The sequence below is a fragment of the Neomonachus schauinslandi genome, chromosome 1 (assembly GCF_002201575.2).
Source record: "Neomonachus schauinslandi chromosome 1, ASM220157v2, whole genome shotgun sequence".
Lineage (NCBI taxonomy): Eukaryota > Metazoa > Chordata > Mammalia > Carnivora > Phocidae > Neomonachus > Neomonachus schauinslandi.
The window spans coordinates 122,824,805-122,845,339 of NC_058403.1; the positions used below are offsets into that span (position 1 = coordinate 122,824,805).

Below are 20,535 nucleotides of genomic sequence, written 5' to 3' on the forward strand. Positions count from 1 at the left end.
GTCCGAAAATATGCAGGGAATGATCCCAATCTTTTGGTACGGTTGAGACCTGATTTGTGACCTAGGATGTGGTCTATTCTGGAGAACGTTCCATGGGCACTAGAGAAGAATGTGTATTCTGTTGCTTTGGGATGGAATGTTCTGAATATATCTGCGAAGTCCATTTGGTCCAGTGTGTCATTTAAAGTCTTTATTTCCTTGTTGCTCTTTTGCTTAGATGATCTGTCCATTTCAGTGAGGGGGGTGTTAAAGTCCCCCACTATTATTGTATTGTTGTCGATGTGTTTCTTTGCTTTTGTTATTAATTGGCTTATATACTTGGCTGCTCCCATGTTAGGGGCATAGATATTTACAATTGTGAGATCATCTTGTTGGATAGACCCTTTAAGTAGGATATAGTGTCCTTCCTCATCTCTTATTACAGTCTTTGGTTTAAAATCTAATTTGTCTGATACACGATTGCCACCCCAGCTTTTTTTTGATGTCCATTAGCATGGTAAATGGTTTTCCACCCCCTCACTTTCAATCTGGGGGTGTCTTTGGGTCTAAAATGAGTCTCTTGCAGACAGCATATCAGTGGGGCTTGTTTTTTAATCCAATCTGATAGCCTGTGTCTTTTGATTGGGGCATTTAGCCCATTTACATTCAGGGTAACTATTGAAAGATATGAATTTAGTGCCACTGTATTGAGTGTAAGGTGACTGTTACTGTATATTGTCTGTGTTCTTTCTGGTCTGTGTTACTTTTTGGCTCTCTCTTTGCTTAGAGGACCCCTTTCAATGTTTCTTGTAGGGCTGGTTTTGTGTTTGCAAATTCCTTTAGTTTTTGTTTGTCCTGGAAGCTTTTTATCTCTCCTTCTATTTTCAGTGACAGCCTAGCTGGATATAGTATTCTTGGCTGCATATTTTTCTCATTTAGTGCTCTGAATATATCATGCCAGTCCTTTCTGGCCTGCCAGTTCTCTGTGGATAGGTCTGTTGCCAATCTAATGTTTCTACCATTGTAGTTTACAGATCTCTTCTCCCGAGCTGCTTTCAGGATTTTCTCTTTGTCTGTGAGACTCATAAGTTTTACTATTAGATGTCAGGGTGTTGACCTATTTTTATTGATCTTGAGGGGAATTCTCTCTGCGTCCTGGATTTTGATGCCGGTTTCATTCCCCAAATTAGGGAAGTTCTCTGCTATAATTGGCTCCAATATACCTTCTGCCCCGCTCTCTCTTTCTTTTTCTTCTGGGATCCCAATTATTCTAATATTGTTTTGTCTTATGGTATCACTTATCTCTCGAATTCTGCCCTCGTGATCCAGTACTTGTTTATCTCTCTCTTTCTCAGCTTCTTTATTTTCCATCATTTGGTCCTCTGTATCGCTGATTGTTTCTTCTGCCTCATTTATCCTAGCAGTCAGAGCCTCCATTTTTGATTCCACCTCATTAATAGCCTTTTTGATTTCGACTTGGTTAGATTTTAGTTCTTTTATTTCTCCAGAAAGGGTTTCTCTAATATCTTCCATGCTTTTTTCAAGCCCAGCTAGTATCTTTAAAATCTTCATTCTGAACTCTAGTTCCGACATCTTACTAATGTCCGTATTGAGTAGGTCCCTGGCAGTCGGTACTGCCTCTTGTTCTTTTTGTTGAGGTGATGTTTTCCGTCTTGTCATTTTGTCCAGAGGAGAATAGATGAATGAGAGAACAAAATGCTAACAGGGTAACAACGGCCCCAGAAAATATACACTAAACAAATCAGAAAAGACCTGAAACCAGGGGAAAAGAAAGGGAAAGAAAGAAAAAAGAAAAAGATAAAAACAAAAACAAAACGAGAAAAAACAGAGTATGATCAAATATGATCAGGCTGGTGCATAGATCAGTGCCACACACTAGATTTTGGGCGTATTTTGGTCTGTTAGAAGAAAGTGCCACCCAAAATTTTAAGGAAAGAAAAACTTAAATATGTACAAAAATAAGGGTAAATATGATGAAGGGATGGAATATGACTGTAAGGATGAAAATTATAAAAGATTTTATAAAAGGAATTGATAAGAAGTTGGTTGAAAAAAGAGGACTTAAAAAAAAAGAAGGGAGAGAATGTGATCAGGCAAGAGACTAGAACAAAGCCATACACTGGATATTTAGGGTATATTTTGGTCTGTTAGAAAAAACTGTCCCAAAATTTTAAAGAGAGAACAACTTATATATACCAAAAATAAGGTTAACTACTAAGAAGGGATAGAATATGACTCTAAAAATGAAAAATAAAAAAGACTTTTTAAAAAAGGGATTGATAAGATGTTGGTTGAGAAATGGAAAAAGAAAAATTAAAAAACAAAGAAAAAGAAAGTTAAAAAAAATTAACTTTGAAAGATTAAAGAATCATGGGAAAAAAGCTATGAATTCTATGTGCAGTATTCCCCTAGTGCTGGAGTTCTGCCATTCTCATTGATCGGTAAACTTGGCCTTGGCTGGCTGTTCTTGCTGATCTTCTGGGGGAGCGGCCTGTTAACTGTGGTTCCCAAATGTCTTTGTTGGAGGCGGGTTTGCCCCGCCCTTGCTGGATCTGGGCTAAGTAATCTGCTCGGTTTTGCTCTCCGTAGCTTTTGTTCCCTGCAGGCTCTCCCTACAGCTTTGGAGGACAAGAGTGAAATGGCAGCCTCCCAATCTCCTGCCCTGGAGGAGCCGAGAATTCGGGGCTCCACTCCTCAGTGAGCCCCCAGAGAAAAGCAGTCAATCTCTCCCGTCTCCCCGGTCTCCGGCCGCACTCTGTGCTCACCTGGCCTGTGACCAAGTGTTTCTATCTCTGGCATACCACCCCGTGTGGAGTCTCCAGCCCAGCAGATCCCTGCAGTGCTCTCCCGTGCCGCTCCTCCCTGGGTGAGGAAGGGGAGTCTCCCCGGATCTGCCACTTGTTGGGTCCCTGCTGGAGGAGCAGTGGCCTGATTGTGCCGCGGATCACAGTTTATGGCAACCCCGAGTTGAGAGCCCGCTCCTCGGCTCCATCTCTACAGCCGGCTTCCCTGCTCCAATACCTGGGAGCTCTGCCGCACTCAGGCACCCCTGTCTTTCTGTGACCCCGAGGGTCCAGAGACCACAGTGTCCCAGCAAGGGTTCCACCCCTTTTTTAGCCACTGGAGCAACGTCCCTCAGTGGAGCCGACTTCTAAAAGTTCCGATTTTGTGCTCGGCGGCTCTATCACTTGCCAGTAGCGGCTGCCAGAGGCCCCCTCCCCTGCCATCTATCTTCCCGAATATCGCCTTGGATTCACTTCTCTGCACGTCCTACCCTCCAGAGAGTGGTCGCTTTTCTGTTCAGAGAGTTGCTGCTATTCTTTTCTTCGATCTTCTGTTGAGTTCGTAGGTGTTCAGAATGGTATGATCCCTATCTAGTTGAATTCCTGAGACCAGGCGAAATTTAGGTCTCCTGCTCCTCCGCCATCTTGCTCCTGTGCCTGTTTTTCTCTTTTTGTTTTTTATTTTGACTGTTGTTTGTTTGTGCCATGTAAAAGTTCTTTTATGCAGTCCAGAGGTAATATCAGCAAAGTAACATACCTTTCTATTTAAAAAAAGAGAGAAAGAGAAGGCCTCAGAAGGGATAGGTTTTTCAAATAGGCTCCTTTAGATGGTGTAGAACTATGAGAAAGGAAATAAGGCATTTAAATTGTGTCATTTATATGATAGAAATTTTTAAATAGCAGTAATTATCTGTAGAACTTTGACTAAAAACCGGGAAGAATGTATGTGAGAATGTAGGTCTTAGCAGTCATTACCAATCCTCCTCCCAATTTGTTACATTGTATCTATCACATTCCAAGTATCATCTGTGTCAAGCTGTTGTTTTGATCTTTTTTTACCCCTTTCGGCTCTAGTACCTACTTTTTATCATTGTAACTTGATAATACAGCATATGTTATAAATAAGTCCTCTTCTTTTTGGTTGGTTCCTTCTTTGCCTTTCTTTTTAAAATCCACTAGCTACTTGTGGATTACTTTTCTTGTATATGAACTTTTTTTTTAAGTATGTCTGTCTAATTCCTCAAAAACTTTTGCTGGGATTTTAAATATTAGGACTGCATTTGTTACTGAACCATCTATCATAACCACTAACTCCGGAAATAAACAGGCAAACCTTGGTGTGCTGCTATAGCCAAACTACTCCTTCCCAGGGAATAATGAAGGCGCTGGACAAATCAAAAGCATCACTCCTGGCTAGGCTTGCCAGCTATTGCCAGACAAACTCAGATAAACTCATTACAACAGAGGCCATTAACTCAAGAGATGAGGGTTTGGAAAAGAGAAAAACAGCTAGGGGACATGGCAGGCTGAAGTCTTAATAACCAACCTCACCAGCAAATGGAAACCTAGAATTCTATAGAGAGAGGTTCAGGGGGGTACGTGCAAGAGAGCAGGCAGAGAGCACGCAATCACGGGTGAGGGTCAGTATGTGTTTAGCCCACCATCTTGGGCAGGGAAGGGGATGTGTGGGATGTGATCTTCCAGGCATTCTGTTGCTATCAGGGCTTTTTTGGTCTGGCTGTAAGGGATGTTCCAGTCATTGCAAAACACCTTCATCGGTGCCTCAAGAAAGTGTGATAAATCAGCACAGTGGGTTTTGGTTATTGTATGTTTGGTTAGAGTTAGGCTGTCTTGTTTGTTTCTGGTTTTTAACTGTTGGGGTATGTGGATGAGGAACAGGGCTCTCTAACACAATGAATTTTATGATAGATTTAGGAGAGAATTCAATTCTTCATAACTATATGTCATTTATGCATATAAATGATGCATTTCTCTATTCATATCATTAGATATTCTACACAAGGTTTAATTTTTTTCATATATTAGGTTAATTCTTAAATACTTTATGGTTTTGTTATATGATTAGTATTTAGTGTTAAAGATATTTTCTACTTAATTATTGCTGGGACATAGAAATGTTTAATTTTTATGTTAATCTTATATGTGCAACCTATTAGAAGTCTCAGGTATTCTGATGGTTTGTCGATTTACTATGTAGATTATTATATGTCACCAGCAAACAATTTCAGTTTTGTCTTTTTTTAACCTTAAAATTTTTGCTTCATTCTCTTGTCTTATTGCATTAGGCCTTTTTACCACTGAGAGTGGATCTTTTTGTTCTTGTTCTAAGAAGGTATTTGAAGTTCTTTGTTGCTGTGATTTCTGAGATAGGTTTTTGATATAAGTTAGAAGTTCTTTGTATTCTGAGTTTCCTGGGAATTTCTTTTCATATCTTGATGAGCCTGAATGAAATTGATAATTTGTCTAATGGTATACCACCCTTGTATTTCTAGAATAAATCCTATTTGAACATAATACATTTGGTTTTATTGTGTTTTGCTTAAAATACAATGTTATATTTAAGATCTTATTTAGGATTTTCTCTTCTGTGTTTATGTGTAAATTTGACAGAATATTTTTTGTCTTTTATCCAACTTCAAAATCAAGGTTATATTTTCTTTGAAAAATTTATCTCCAGTAGTTTCTTGCCCTTCTGTCTGAAACAATTTTTCTGTGGCAGAGATTAAGTCTTCCTTGAAATTTTAAGAGAATTCTCTTGTTAAAGCCATGTTAGTTTTGAATTTCTTTTAAGGAAAAGGTCTTTGATTACCATTTTTACTTCTTTAGTGGTTATCTATCTAAATTAACTTTAATTTCTTACTGTACTATTTTTGGCTTTTTATAAACTTTTTTAATATATCAGTTTCATCACAGTTTTTAAATTTTGTAGCTGACATTTTTATTACTTCATAAAATTGTGCTATTACTTATTAATTTCTCTCTTCTGTCCTTTATTTGAATCCTCTTTTTCTTGATCATGTCAGAGGTTTGTCTGTCTTCTTTTTAAAGAACTAGCTTCTTTTGGCTCATTTGTTTCTTGTTTTCTAATAATTATACTTAAAGTAATAAATATACTTTTAAACACTACTACTTTCCAAAATATTTGAACATAAAGTATTTTCATAGACCTTCAATGATAAATATTTTGATTACATTTATGATTACTGGTTTAATTATGCATTATTCAGTAGTATGTTTTTGTTCTTTACAAATCAGATTTTAAGCTGTGGTTTTTTATTTTATTTTAATTAATTAATTTTTTTTTTAAGATTTTATTTATTTATTCATGAGAGACAGAGAGAGAGAGAGAGAGGCAGAGGGAGAAGCAGGCTCCCCGCGGAGCAGGGAGCCCGATGCGGGACTCGATCCGGGGACTCCAGGATCATGACCTGAGCCGAAGGCAGTCGCTTAACCAACTGAGCCACCCAGGCGCCCCTGGTTTTTTATTTTATTGTATTGTCTGAGAATGTGTTCTAAGTGGTTTGGCCAATTTCTAAGTTTTCTAAATATGTTTAAAAATAACTATCTAGGGGCGCCAGGTTGGCACAGTTGGTTAAGCCTCCACCTCTTCGTTTTGGCTCAAGTTGTGATCTCATGGTGGTGCGAGATTGAGCCCCGCATTGGGCTCTGCGCTCAGCACAGAGCCTGCTTAAGATTCTCTCTCCCTCTCCCTCTGCCCCTCCCACTCACGCGCTCGCGCTCTTTCTGTCTCAAATAAATAAATCTTTAAAAAAAACTCACTAATGGCATATATAGTTCTGTATTTACATTTGTTATTTTGAATTTATTTAAATTACCTATACCTGTGAAGTGTTTTCCTTTTCAAGTCTGTTTTAAAATATTTGACCCCCTAGTTACACTTTCCTTGTAAATTTCACAAACTTACCAGGATATTTCCCTCAAACAAACAAAACAAAAAATACTTGACACTCCACTTACCCACCTGTTTTGTTGGAACAGTCTAGAGTTTAAGATCTGTATTGTTAATGATACACATGTGTCCTTGTTTATTTCGTTTTAATACTTATTTAGAGAGGAGTAAACTTTCCTTTGATATTTCTTCTTTTATTTCTAGGGAAGAGTAATTATCTCACAGACTTCTCCAAGATTATTTCTACTGCTAATTTATTTCCTTAAAGAGCATTTTCAAATCATCTCAGACCTGTTGACTAAAAAATCCTACTTTCATAACAGTTTAGAAAATGGTTTGACTGGTTTCAAAAGTTTTAAGGTTCCTTTCTACATTTTCATTGGAGGAGATACAGGCAGAACATGTCTTATTTAGGAGGTACAGTTATGGCCCTCCAGTTGTGTCAGATATCCTGATTCATTAAGTGGATTCCTCAGAGATCTCTCCCCGCTCTAGGTACTTGTGACTTTAGTTCCCCAGAGCAGACAGTGCATCCTCTGGCTATTTACTTTGAGTCTCAGTCCCCGACGTTCAGGTTTCCTCTGTTGGAGTTGCTTTCCCTATAGGTAGTCTTGTTGGGCAGTCTTTTAAAACTATATTCAGACTGGCTCACTTTAAGTATTCCTTATCTTGTCTACAGGATACACATTCATGGATAGTGCCCTTCTACCCCTTCTTTTTTTTTATTATGTTCAGTTAGCCAGCATATAGTACATCATTAGTTTTTGATGTAGTGTTCAGCAATTCATTAATTGCATATAACACCCAGTGCTCATCACCACACGTGCCCTCCTTAATACCCATCACCTGGTTACCCCATTCCTCCACCCCCCTCCCTTCTGTAACCCTCAGTTTCCCAGAGTCCAGAGTCTCTCATGGTTTGTCTCCCTCTCTGATTTCTTCCCATTCAGTTTTCCCTCCCTTCCCCTGTGGTCCTCCACGCTATTCCTTATGTTCCACATATTTGTGAAACCATATGATAGTTGTCTTTCTCTGCTTGACTTATTTCACTTAGCATAATCCCCTCCAGTTCCATCCATGTTGATGCAAATGGTAGGTATTCATCCTTTCTGATGGCTGAGTAATACTCCATTGTATATATGAACCACATCTTCTTTATCCATTCATCAGTTGAAGGGCATAGCAGCAATGTCCACAATACCCCTTTTCTTCTTAATTTGCTACCATGGGTTGCTCCAGTCAGCTTTTCACATTTATAGTCTTTTAAGCTCTGCACCAGGTACCATTTCCTAAACCTCCTCACAGTTGTAAGGGATGTTTATAAAGTTTTTATAGTGGTTCTCTGAAACTTTGTGCTCCAGTTTCACTTGGGGAGGTTTCAGAGTTACACAGTACTCTGACATTTTCTCTTGAAAAAATTCTCTATCCATTGTATTGCTCAATCCCCTAATTTACACATTATTTTGGTGAGTAATGAGCTAAGGATCACAAAACCAGCTTTCTAGTCTTTTCCAGCATTTGCATGAAATGATCTGGCCTTATTTCTCTTGGCTTATGGGATCTCTGTCCAAACAACAGGTAAAGTCACATGTAACATCCTGTTGTATCTCCTTTAAATTCTTTTTCTGTCTATCTGTTAATTTTCCTTCTTTTGGCATAGATTATTTTCTTTTCACTTATAAGTTTGGATTCCTGAGACATCTTGTTAAATTTTGTTTCCTGTGAGTTTAACTTTCTCCTGAGGGTATTAGCTAATTTAGCTGATGATGTATAATTGGGTGAAGGAATAAAACTTAGGCCTTAGCTTTGTGCCCCTCCTCATAATTTAGGGGTATGAGTTGGGCATGGACAAAAACACTTCTACTTCAGGACAGAAAGTGTAACTCCTCAGCAGTCTTAAAACTGTCTCCTTCAGGGGCCCCTGGGTGGCTCTGTCAATTAAGTGTCTGCCTTCGGCTCAGGTCATGATCCCAGGGTCCTGGGGTCAAGCCCTGCATTGGGCTCCCTGCTCAGTGAGGAGTTGTCTTCTCTCTCTTCCTCCGCCCCTCCCTATGCTCTTGCTCGCTCTCGCTTGCTCTCTCTCTCAAATAAATAAGTAAAATATTTAAAAACAAAACAAAACCTGTCTCCTTCAGTGGTAATTTCATGACCCTCAGGATATGGAAGGGAAATACAGGGACAGGGGTGTAAGTCATGGGCTAGCCAATCTACCTATACCTATTGTTAATTTCTCAATGTTTCTTCGTTCCAGCACAACCCTATTGTCACACACTATATTTGGATACTGTTTTTGCTTTACAGTAGAAATAGAACATGCATTGTTGAGAGCGGAGGAAGGAAGTGTACTTTAAAAAAGTGCTCTAACCTGTGTCCCATCCTTGATAGCCAGGTCTTTTTCATTCAGAACTATAGTCCCTTAAACTGTGATGCAACTACCTTCTTTTGCTTCATAGGTCACTCTGATTTTATGTTTCTTGGAGAGATCCCTCAACCTCCTCTTCTGAGGCATCTCTAGGATTGAATTCTGAGGAATAAACTTTATACCCATCCCTACATCTTGTCAGGCCCTGTACAGCCCAAGAATTCTATACTTTATCTAGTCATTGTTAATCTCTAATCATATCAGACATTTTTAAGCATGTTAATAGGACATAGATGTTCCTTTTGGGGCGAAAAAACTTAACACATTCTGGCAAAGTAAGAAATGACTCAAACTAAGAATACATGAGTGGAAAGATGGGAAATTTGTGTTAGCAAAGGAATGGCTGTGACCTCTGAATCCATTTTATATAGAAAGAAGACTAAATGGTATTGTAAGTATGGTGATAAAATATAATTTAAAATAGACATTTCTCCAGAACTCGTGGCTGACTCAGTTGGTGGAACATGTGACTCTTGATCTCGGGTCGTGAGTTTAAGCCCCACATTGGGCATAGAACTTACTTAAAAATTAATTAATTAATTAATTAAAATAGACAATTCTGTAAAGAAGAATTACATACTATAATAATAATTTAACTGTGAAACAGATATATTCCCAGGGCCTATCAACAAAAATGTTATGCGCCTTTAAAGAAATTGAGCTAATTTGGGCTATATATATAATCCCAGCGTACCATGGGCATCCTTTGTATGGGAAGAAATGTGGACATTTTATTTTCTTATTTTATCTGTATTTTATGAATTTTATATAATGATTAGGTACCTTTTATAATTAGAGAAATGTTACTTTCAAAGTAAGATTAAAAAGATGAAAATAAGATCAGTATGCCTTGAGCTTTTATAATGAACTTTACAAAATTTAAATGAAGATAGAACTGAGAGTAAACATTTAGTTTGGCTTAGATGTTGCTTTGTGAATTTTTCAGTGGAAGTGAAGAAGCTCTTTCCAATGAAGACTGTGAAAATGTTTACCACTTGGTGTACTCAGCACATCGCCCTGTTGCTGTGGCAGCTGGAGAATTCCTTCACAAAAAGTGAGTTAATTATCTTTGAAACCAGATTCTACTTTTGTATTTTTGTTTTGTTGTTGTTTTATCGTTAATAGAAGGGAGTAATAGTAAAAACAGTGTCGGACGTGGCCACTTCAAATTCTGGGGGCTGTAATATCCTTTAAGCCTAGGTGCACGTCATGAATCAAATCCCTGAGAACGATGTCCCTTGTGACATACTCCTTTTTCCTGAAATCTAAAAGGGTGGTTCTCAGCTAGGGTGTGAGTGGAGATTGGGGAAGTACATGAAGTTAATAAAAGCTTCCACAAATAACTTGTATTTCATTTCATCAGGTTTTTTTTTTCCCTTTTAAAATTCTTAGTTCTCATCTTACCTTCTCAACATTTGTAATCTAAAATCACTTTCAAAATGCCTCCCAACCTTTCATGTTTTTTTTTTTAACTTTCTATGGGGATGAGGATTATTTTAATCAGTAATCTGTAGTGATTCTGAAAGCTATATATACAGTCACAGTTTAATTAAAAAGCAAAACCTCATCTCTTTTTTTTTGACAAAGCATAGAGCTAATGAGAGTTTAGAATATAATTAAGTGTTCTTATGAAATATGTTTTGATGTTGGTCTTCTGTATGGTCTGTAATTTATTAGTAAATTAATTTGTTCTTTAAGTTTAAACATACCTGGGGGGCTGTGTTTTACTTTGGTTTTGTTGTTGTTGTTTATAGATTTAACCTAGTGACTTTGATTGTTGGCAGGTGAACCCAAAAGTCTACTACATGTAGTCATTTGTGATTATGCTAAGCACAGATATAAATCATGCATTGGGCAGCTGTTGTGCATGGGTGATTAACTTTGATAATGACCTGGCCCTCCATTCAGCATCTGCATCTCAGTGCTGCAGCAACAAACTGGCTTTACTTGGTGGTACCTCCCAAAGTGGGAAAAGTTGTTTCTATGTGAAAAATCTTTCTTTAAGAAGGAAGCTGGCTACTTGTGAGTGCTGGTAATGAAAGTAAGGAAGAAAGTCAAGATTTTCAGGCATGACTTTTAAAGTAATATATTGAATTTGCCACTGACTCTGACATCTGTGGCTAATAGAATAGTGCTATTTCCATATTTATCTTGAGTTGTTGACTGTCACAAATATCAAGGGTGTACTGTAGTCTTAACTTCTCTTCCTCTTTTAGGACTGTTCTGTTCTAGTTACTCTGTTCTCTACTTAACTTTTCAAAAAGCTTTGTGTTTTTAGAATTTATTGTTTTTATAGTTTCAATGAAGAAAATAGATTACAGAGGGTGGTTCTCTACAGAATAGAGGCCATAAACTGGCAGCACTTGCATCAGAAAGACCCTTGGATATATCTTATTTTCTCTGCATTGTATTTTTCTAAGTTTGAAATACTTGTTAAAAAGTTTAAAATTGGAATGTTTTATATAAGAATCCACAAATATAAGCCTTTGTTATTTCTTTGTGAAAATGAAGCCAATTCCTATTCAGATAGAAGGTTTACTCCATAAGCTTGTTTTATGCCCTTGCCGTGGAGATACTCACAGTTTGAGAACTTTTGATTCCTAATGATGTCTTTGAGAATTCTTCCATCATTTAATATTGTGATCTTTTCAAATATTAACAAGTAAGCTTTAGAAATAGCCTCAGGAGTTCTATGATTAAGTTTAAAAGAAAAACATGCAAGTGTGCACATACACACTTAGTCTGTTTTATAGTCTAATTTATAAGCTGTACACAAGCTTAACTGCACGTCCATAAAGTAGTAAATGTATCTGAAATGAGTATTTTAATAGTCATCAAAAATCTACAATTAGGTTTAGAAAAATTAGGTTGATTCTTCAGTGTCTTACATTTATATACCGTAAATGTGATTATCGATTTTTGTACATTTCAGTTATAAAGGACCCTCATTTTCTCCCATTTGTTCCTTCCTCTGAAAGCCATCCAAGTAAACAGAATTTTCTCTTAAACCAGTCTGATAGCTATGCTGATGTAGCTTCAAAGTAATGCTCTAATCTTCTCCCCTTGCCATATAGTTTCCCCTGCCCCCCAAATACTCAACTTCTCTGTATTCATTTTCTGCTTGAGGTTGGCTTATTTTTATGTCACATGAAATTGTTCTTACTTTATTCAGTTATTTAGCCTCCAATCTGAAGGGCCCACTGTAATTTCCATATCTAAACCAGCACACACTATATCCCTGTTCCTACTTCTTTGTTTTTCCTTACAATACCTGAGATAGTATATATTCATCTACTATTTATTTCTGTCCCTTAGAGAGAGAGCTCAATGAGAATAGGGATTTTGTCTTTGTTCACTGTTATATCCCATTTACCTAGAGCCATACCTGGGAATAAGGCATCTATAGCAGTCCTTAAAATTTTTTTAGAATAAATCTTCTTAGCAAAATTAAAATTCCCAAGTCATGTCTTTGTCATATTTTAGAAGTTTTGTCACTAAGTGATATTTTTTAAAATTTAATGTTTTTGTCATTTTATTCTATACTGGTTAGTGAGTACTGTTTTTAGGTAGTAAGCTGAAAATGCTAGAAGTGATCATTAGAAGTATGAATTTTTAGAAATTTTTTTAAGATTTTATTTATTTACTTGAGAGAGAGAGAGAAGAAGGAGGAGGGGCAGAGGGAGAAGCAGACTCCCTGCTAAGCAGGGTGCCTGACATGGGACTCGATCCCAGGACTTTGGGATAATGACCTGAGCCAAAGGCAGACGCTTAACCGACTGAGCCACCCAGGTGCCCCAGTTTCTTTAATTGTTGATAGAACATATGGTTAAATTCTTTAATTACTTGACTTTGAAATTAATATTAAGAAAATAGAACTCTATTTAAAATTATATATATTCTAGTAGCTATCATATAGGATAAAAAGTTTATTTTTTCATAAATATTTGAACACTGATTAGTCAAAAGGCTTCCTTTTACATTGTGTGTATGATTGAATTGTACAAAATTGTTTAGATCTAACCATTTTTTAACCCATAGAAACATCAGTTACATGGTTTGAAATAAGTAATCTCTGATATCTGATACTGTTTTTTTAAACACTAAAATAATTTGTACAATGGGGCGCCTGGGTGGCTCAGTTGGTTAAGTGACTGCCTTCAGCTCAGGTCATGATCCCAGGGTCCTGGGATCGAGTCCCACATCGGGCTCCCTGCTCGGCGGGGAGCCTGCTTCTCCCTCTCCCACTCCCCCTGCTTGTGTTCCCTCTCTCGCTGTGTCTCTCTCTGTCAAATAAATAAATAAAATCTTAAAAAAAAAATAATAATAATTTGTACAATGAAGGAAAAGACTAAAATTCATATCCATGCAAATTCATAATGCTCTGGTTTTGTTACTTATTTCTAGGCTGTTTAGCAGACATGACCCACAAGCAGAAGAAGCATTAGCAAAGAGGAGAGGAAGGAACAGTCCAAATGGGAACCTCATTAGGATGCTGGTTCTTTTCTTTCTTGAAAGTGAGGTAAATTTTAACATAACTCTTTATTTTTTTGTTTTAGATTACCTTTTAAGTAAAATTGTCATTTAATTCATTGTAATTAATTGATATTTTTCAATCCAATGAAAATAAGCCTGTTTCTTACAAAATTGCCTTCACGGATTATCTGATTACTGAATCTGTATTCTGCCTTTTGTGGGAGTATATATGCAGGTATGGGTCAACACTGAGTATAGGCTAGCAATTTTTAAACTTTTGCAGTGTCATAGTACTACATAATTGTTTGTTGTTGCTTTTTTTTCTTGAATTTTTGTCTGTAGCTTTTAAATTATATAAAGAGCTTGTTAAAACCATTAGTTCTAATAACTTGCTTGAAAATTACATTTTTTAAGGAGAAATAAAATATGAATTTAAATGTTTTAATTAGTAGATGTACAATCTCCATTAGCATTTCCATGTGACATTTTGATGTCAGTTATCACATAAATAATTTTGTAATTAACATTCATAATGTAGTATCTTTCAGAATCTGCTTGCGCAAGTGAACTTTGGTTTACCCAGAAAAAAATCTAGAGTTCTTGGACCCTGAATTTTACTCAGAAAAAGATTTTTGGTTTGTGTTGGAATGTCCAGGAAGGTGAAAAACTTCAAAGATTCTGATTGCCCAAATTTGAAAGTCCTGGAGAAACTCTGTAGGAATGAGAAATAGACAAACAGGCAGCCTATATGAAAATTGAAATCAGAGAATTAGGAACTGTGTCAGTAGAACGAGTGGAGTTAGGACAAAGCAAGGCAGAAGAGTTACTGATATTTTTTAAGCAAATTGGAAAGAACAGAGAATAAAGTCAGAAACAAAACTGTCTGGAGAGTTGCGTTTGAGTAAAGGATGTGTTTAGGAAACAGTGTTTTAAATACGTATACAGATTACATGGGGATTTTGTTAATTAACGTGCCAGTTCTAATTCAGTAGGTCTGGGTTGTGGTCAGAGGTGCTGCATTTCTAAATGCTCCTAGATGCATTTTATGATGTTTCTGCCTCCGGTCCAGGGACCAACCACACTTTATATGTTTTGAGGGTTTAAAACATTATTTTCTTAAAAAGCAAGTGTGGATATATTATGGAGTAAAATACAAAATGCTTGTGAGGTTTAAGATAAAACAGTAAATACTCCGTAAATCTCACACTTGTGATAGACCGTTTCAAGTTATACCTTTAGCCCCTTAGGTTTTAAAGGAACAGGATTGAAAGTATTATGCAAAGTCAAGTCCTATATGAAAATGTAACTTTAATAACAACAGTAGTTTCAAAAATTGATAGAGATGAGACATGCAAATACTATTTAAACTATTTGTTGAAAAGTTTAAGGAATATGATGATCTAGACTAATTGAACTTGATTGGTCATTGAAGGAAAATTTTTTGGATCTCTGAAAGCCCAAGACTTTTCTTTTTGATATAATAAAAGACCATAAGTACTTAGTTTTACACAGTTTCATCTTTTAATTAAAGCAGTAATTTGTAATGTTTACTATTAGTGTATTCTTGTGTTTGCTGCTGTGTACTGAAGTGTTATAAGAACATTAAAATGTATTTCCCAATTCTCCTCTATGGCATTCTTGTCAGCTGTAGAAGCAACTGCAAATCGTATTTAAAAGGTTTTAGTTGATTCGTGATAATAATGCTCTTTATAGTCTCCTATGTTTCACAAGAAACATTCTTTGTTTAAAATCTCTTTTCTTATCCTCTAAAACTAGTGTACACCTGGAGCTGAATGCTTATTAAAGCCATATTCTTATGGTGGGATTCTGATTGTGTTTTACTCCGAATTCCTCTTTATTTTACTACGACACATGTTAATTACAATATTTTAGTAATAGACTCATAAAAAGTTGAATTGCAAGAGACCTTAGAGGTCATAATATAGAACAAATCCAGTTTACAGATGAATTACCAATCAGTAGGATTAACTGAAGTGATTATCATTTTTCTTTCTTGGTTTTACTGGGTTTTAAGAGTAACATTTTAGTAATAGAATTCTACAATACTGAAGTAAAAGAGGTTTATAGTCAATAGAAAAGAGTTTCCCTCTTTTATATATGAATTACATGTGAAATAATGGAGATTAAGAGATATATCTAAACTAGTTAATTTTCTTTTTGTACCAAAAAGTGACATTTTAAAGCCATCACAACCTTTATAGCAGTCATTGATTTCAGTGATAAAATACCTTGTGTATTTTAGATGTATGACAATTGGTAGGATAAAAGGGACTTGAATGTGATGAGTTCAGATTTCCCTATAGCTGATGTGACCATAGAACTTACCGTACAAATGGATGCTTTTCAGAGTGACAAAGATACTATTAATAATTATTCCAAAGCAATAAGCATAACCCAAAACATTGCTAATGATGTAAAAACATGGTCACCCTCCTTCTAGGCATATGAAATGAAGAAGTTAATTATATGACAGTCATATAAGATGGAAGATTAATAGATATTATTGACATATCCAAGAAATCTCCCCATAATGCTCATGAGTGATAGTACATGAATGATAACTTTTTTTCTTGTTTGTTTTTATATGTTCTTCAAGATTCACCAATGACTGACTGTGTTTCAGCAGAGAATAAAACCCAATATAGGAGTATTTAGAATTTTAAGCTTAGTAACTTGAGGTGATTTTTTGCATTGTAAATGATTTTTAATAAAAAGAATCAAAGTAAGGTTTCATTATACAGTCATCTCTGTTAGTGTATTTAATTGCTCGACGGAGAAGTCAGCAGGCAGAGAGAACCGGTAAAATATTATGAGTAACTTTGAAGCCAATTAAAGATGAATCAGAATGTACCCAGAAAATTGTAATTAAAGTCACCAGGAAAATGAGCTTAATTTGCCTTATATACAAGTTTAGGGGAGACCCTATGAATATTTTACACTTAGATATAGCAGAGTAAAATCCACCTAGATATAATTTTAATCTATATGTTTTATATAATTTGTAAATAAATTTAAATGTAATTTTAATTACCTATTTTGCTATACAATGACTCTTTATCTGTTGAGTTACCTTTTTTTCATCTAATTCCTGAAGAATGCTTGCAGATACTGATTTTCATGCTGTTTTTATAAAATTATGATACCAAAAACTGTTCTTAGAAAATTTATTTTTGTTTCATTTTTAGGGTTCCAGGTCCTTTTTAATCCCAGGATTTTCTGTAGCCATTGAGAATGCTTCAGGGCCTGCCTTCCTATAGCTTTATCTTTCACTACCAATAGAAGGTCGTTGGTATAAAGTGTCTGAAAGACGATTATAACCTTTTACCCTTACTGGCCATATTAGAATTTTTTTTTCTCAAACATGGATTTACATGGTATTCTTACAGAGATTTGAGACTAGCAAGTTATGTGATCATCACATATACCTCAAGACAGACAGAAAGACTATATCATAAATATTATGTCAAGCTTATTTCTGACTGACTGTGTTATAATGATTATTGTTGCTCATACTGGTGAATTTGAAACTCATAATCAGAAAATGGGCCAACACAGTATCATGTCCTTCTGGTATACACATTTGAAAAAACTGGTTACTGGTGTTAATAGAATGGATTCTACTAAGCCACCACCTTAACTAATCAAAAAGATGAGGAAATTGTCAAAGAAGTTAGCATCTACATTGACAGTATTGGCTATCACACACAAAAAAATTTCTGGAACTATGACAACATGCCTGAGCTAAATTTTAATGTGCCTTGGTTTAAGGCATAGAGAAGTTATCTTTTAAAATGCCAGTGATCATGGAATTATACTATTTAAAGCCTAGAATTGTGCCAACAACTCATTCACCTGAAAACCTCATGCTGAATAAGTTGAAATGAAAGAGAACTGTGAGGAATTTGTGGAAGCTATAAAGTAAATGATTAATTCCATTAGAGTTAAATAACCCATAGCCCTATATAAGGCAAAAAATAGCAGGAAATTTTTTGAGATTTTTCTGGTAGAAATCTGAAATAAAGATCTGAGCAGCAGGATTAAGTTTTAGGTAGTAATTAAGTGGCTGCCTTAGCTGAGCTTATTCTTCCCTTTAGAAATGTATATGGGATGTGGACATTGGTCTAAGAAACAAAGGAGTGGATGAGTGCCCCAGATAATTTATGGCCCCCAGGAGGGACAGGGAACTTTGGCATTCAAAAGACATTGCATACCTACATGTTAGAGGAAAATCCTGCCTGATTAAGATTCCCTCTTTACACTTCCGTGCACAACCGAGGAACCCAGGACCTTGCATTCAGACTTAAGAAAGGCATTCTCGCTACCAGTATTCTTGAGTCTAGAATATTAACATTATATGAACTAGCAACCAAGAATCACTGAAACTTGAAGCACAAAACCCAACATTGATGAAAAATTTTGATTAATTCCCCCGGATGTAAGAAGAAGCTATCATGAAAGAGGAGGGGTGTTCATAGAAATTAGAAACATGATTTCCAAAATTTAGGAGTGAAGCAGATCATTAAATGGCCTGAGTGGACATAACCAAGGATTGGCTGTAGATTAAACCAAGGGATTTTTCCAGAAGGTAGTACATAAGTAGTGTGAGAAGGAAAGTAAAAGACAGGAAGTACAGATTAAGTTTTATTATCTAGTAGGAGTTCTGTAAAGAGAACAGAGAATAAGAGAAGGAACTAGTCAAAGGACATGCAGTTAAAATGTTTACCACCCATGTATCCTATATAGAAAGTATTACTTGAGGATGTTTCCTAGCAAAATAAAAAATGGATACAATAAAAGGAAAACGGAATATAAGTAACATTGGTGAGCAAATAAATCTGAAAAAACTTAAAACTAAGCCTATATACTGTGGCTGTGAAGCTTAAGGCAAATACCTAAAAATTATTCTTAAAATATAGGAGTGGCAATGTAAAATTAAATGAAGTAAATAAATGTGTTAGTGACCTTAGTGATAGAAAAATATGAGTTAGAAAATAAACTGAAGAAAGCACAGATAAGACAAGAAAATGACAATAGAGCATAGAGAGTCAGAATCCAGGAATATTTCCAATATCAGTTATCCCAGTAAATGTATAAATGGATTAACATGCTTTATAAAAGGCAGATTTTTACTTAGGGTGAAATAAACAGATGAAAATGTTTATAAAACACATCAATCAAAACACAGGAAATTTATACACAGAAAATAAACAACCTGGGTAAAGGCTAGATATAATTAACAAATGCTTACAGAGAGTTGAGGAGACGGTATCATATAAGATAAGACAGAATTGAGGACCAAAAATATTAAGAGAAACAGGGGATATTTTATATATATAGAAGGTCTAATCCACCAAAAATATAATTGTGAACCTTTTTATACCTATTTTACAGACATACTTAACATGTACACAGAGTCAGGCATAAAAGCAAGTTTATTTAACATTTAACATTGTGATGAAATAAACGACAAGATCTGTCATTTTAACTATTTTGAAGTATATAGTTCATTGGTTTTAAATACAGTCACATGGCTGGGCAACTATCCATGCCATCCATCTCTAGAACTTTTTAAAAACCTTCCCAAACTGAAACTCTATACCCATTAAATAATAATTCCATTCTAGCATAGGTTTTAATAGCTCCAACTTTGAAACTATTTGTTTTTCTGTTTTCTGCTAATTTTCATTTTTGAAAGCAGGTTGTACACCACTTATAGGTGTCATTGTTGGAATGATGTTAGTGAAGACCTGGCAATAGTTTCCTAGGATACGTAAATTTGGAAAGTTTGAGTGTACCTTGCTATAAACCTTTGCCTGTGTTCTTTCTAAGTAGAGATGCTTATCAATATTATCTACTCTGGAGAAAATCATTGGAAAACTCTCTATGTGCATATGCACGTGTGTGTAGTTTTCCTGAGGCATTTGAGGAGCTAGAATGTAAGATTTGAAATGCAGTGGAAATGAAGATAGAATTAAGGAGTGCAAATGAAGCAGAGCTTTAAATAGATCATCAAAATGCACATAGAAGAATTAATGATAGAATTAGGAGCAAGGAAGAAAACCAACTCACTTATCAAATATGCCAGTATATCAATAAATAACTAGTAGGTCTAGAAAGGAGACTTGCATACATTTTGGGGCCACTATTCATGATGCGAAAAGTATTTTCTCTCACAAGTACAGCACATATAACTGAAATCAGAGTTGTATGAAGTAGTACTTAACTTTCTATGTGCTATATATTCTTTTCTGTTTTTTTTTTTTTAACTTTGGTTTCAATGCATTAAATTAGTTTAACAACTAATGAATGGGTTGAAATGTATAGTTTGAAAAACGCTGATCTAGAAACTGGTTTATCTGGATGTCATGAACCTCAAAGGTGGAAGAACTTTTATATAAGGGTGGAGAAGTTAGTTGTAGTAGCAGAAACTAGAACAATGCCAACATCTCTACTTACCTTCTCTGAAGAGCTTTTTGAATAAATCTCTTCATGGTGTAATGACTAACAGGTGGTAGAGAGAGAGTTTGGTGTAAAGTGTTTGATGAGGAACATGAGAGTGTTTGTTACTGTGGGAACATGGGTTCCAAAGAAAATTGTCAAGAGTAATGAGCAGCAAAAAGGTGAGGGATGGGGTGGGGGTGGGATAGGGAATGCAATGAATTAAATGGAAATGAGAGTAACTTAACATTTTGACCTTGACCAAGATGACAGAGATGTAAAGTAAGTAATACTGGTACCAAATTTTCAAAGGAATTTTGGGAGAAAGGAATTGATTTCCTTTAAAAAAAAAAAAAAAAAGCTAGTTATAGAAACAAACCAAGAATAATGAAAAGTGACCATGATCCAATTTGTAATTTCAGGAATTCTGTTAACTAGTTATACTCTCCTTTTCCTTATCTATAAAT

General features: G+C 35.7%; 1 protein-coding gene across 2 annotated transcripts in view; it reads left to right on the plus strand.

Annotated features, from left to right (window-relative positions):
• The window catches only part of STAG1 (stromal antigen 1), a 415,261-nt gene that overhangs the window by 296,625 nt on the left and 98,101 nt on the right, over window positions 1–20,535 (plus strand). For both annotated transcript variants that reach the window (XM_021678881.2, XM_044920415.1), the window contains 2 exons: window positions 10,083–10,190; window positions 13,541–13,655. In XM_021678881.2, the coding sequence (XP_021534556.1) occupies window positions 10,083–10,190; window positions 13,541–13,655 (223 nt within the window). The remainder of the gene's footprint in view (window positions 1–10,082; window positions 10,191–13,540; window positions 13,656–20,535) is intronic.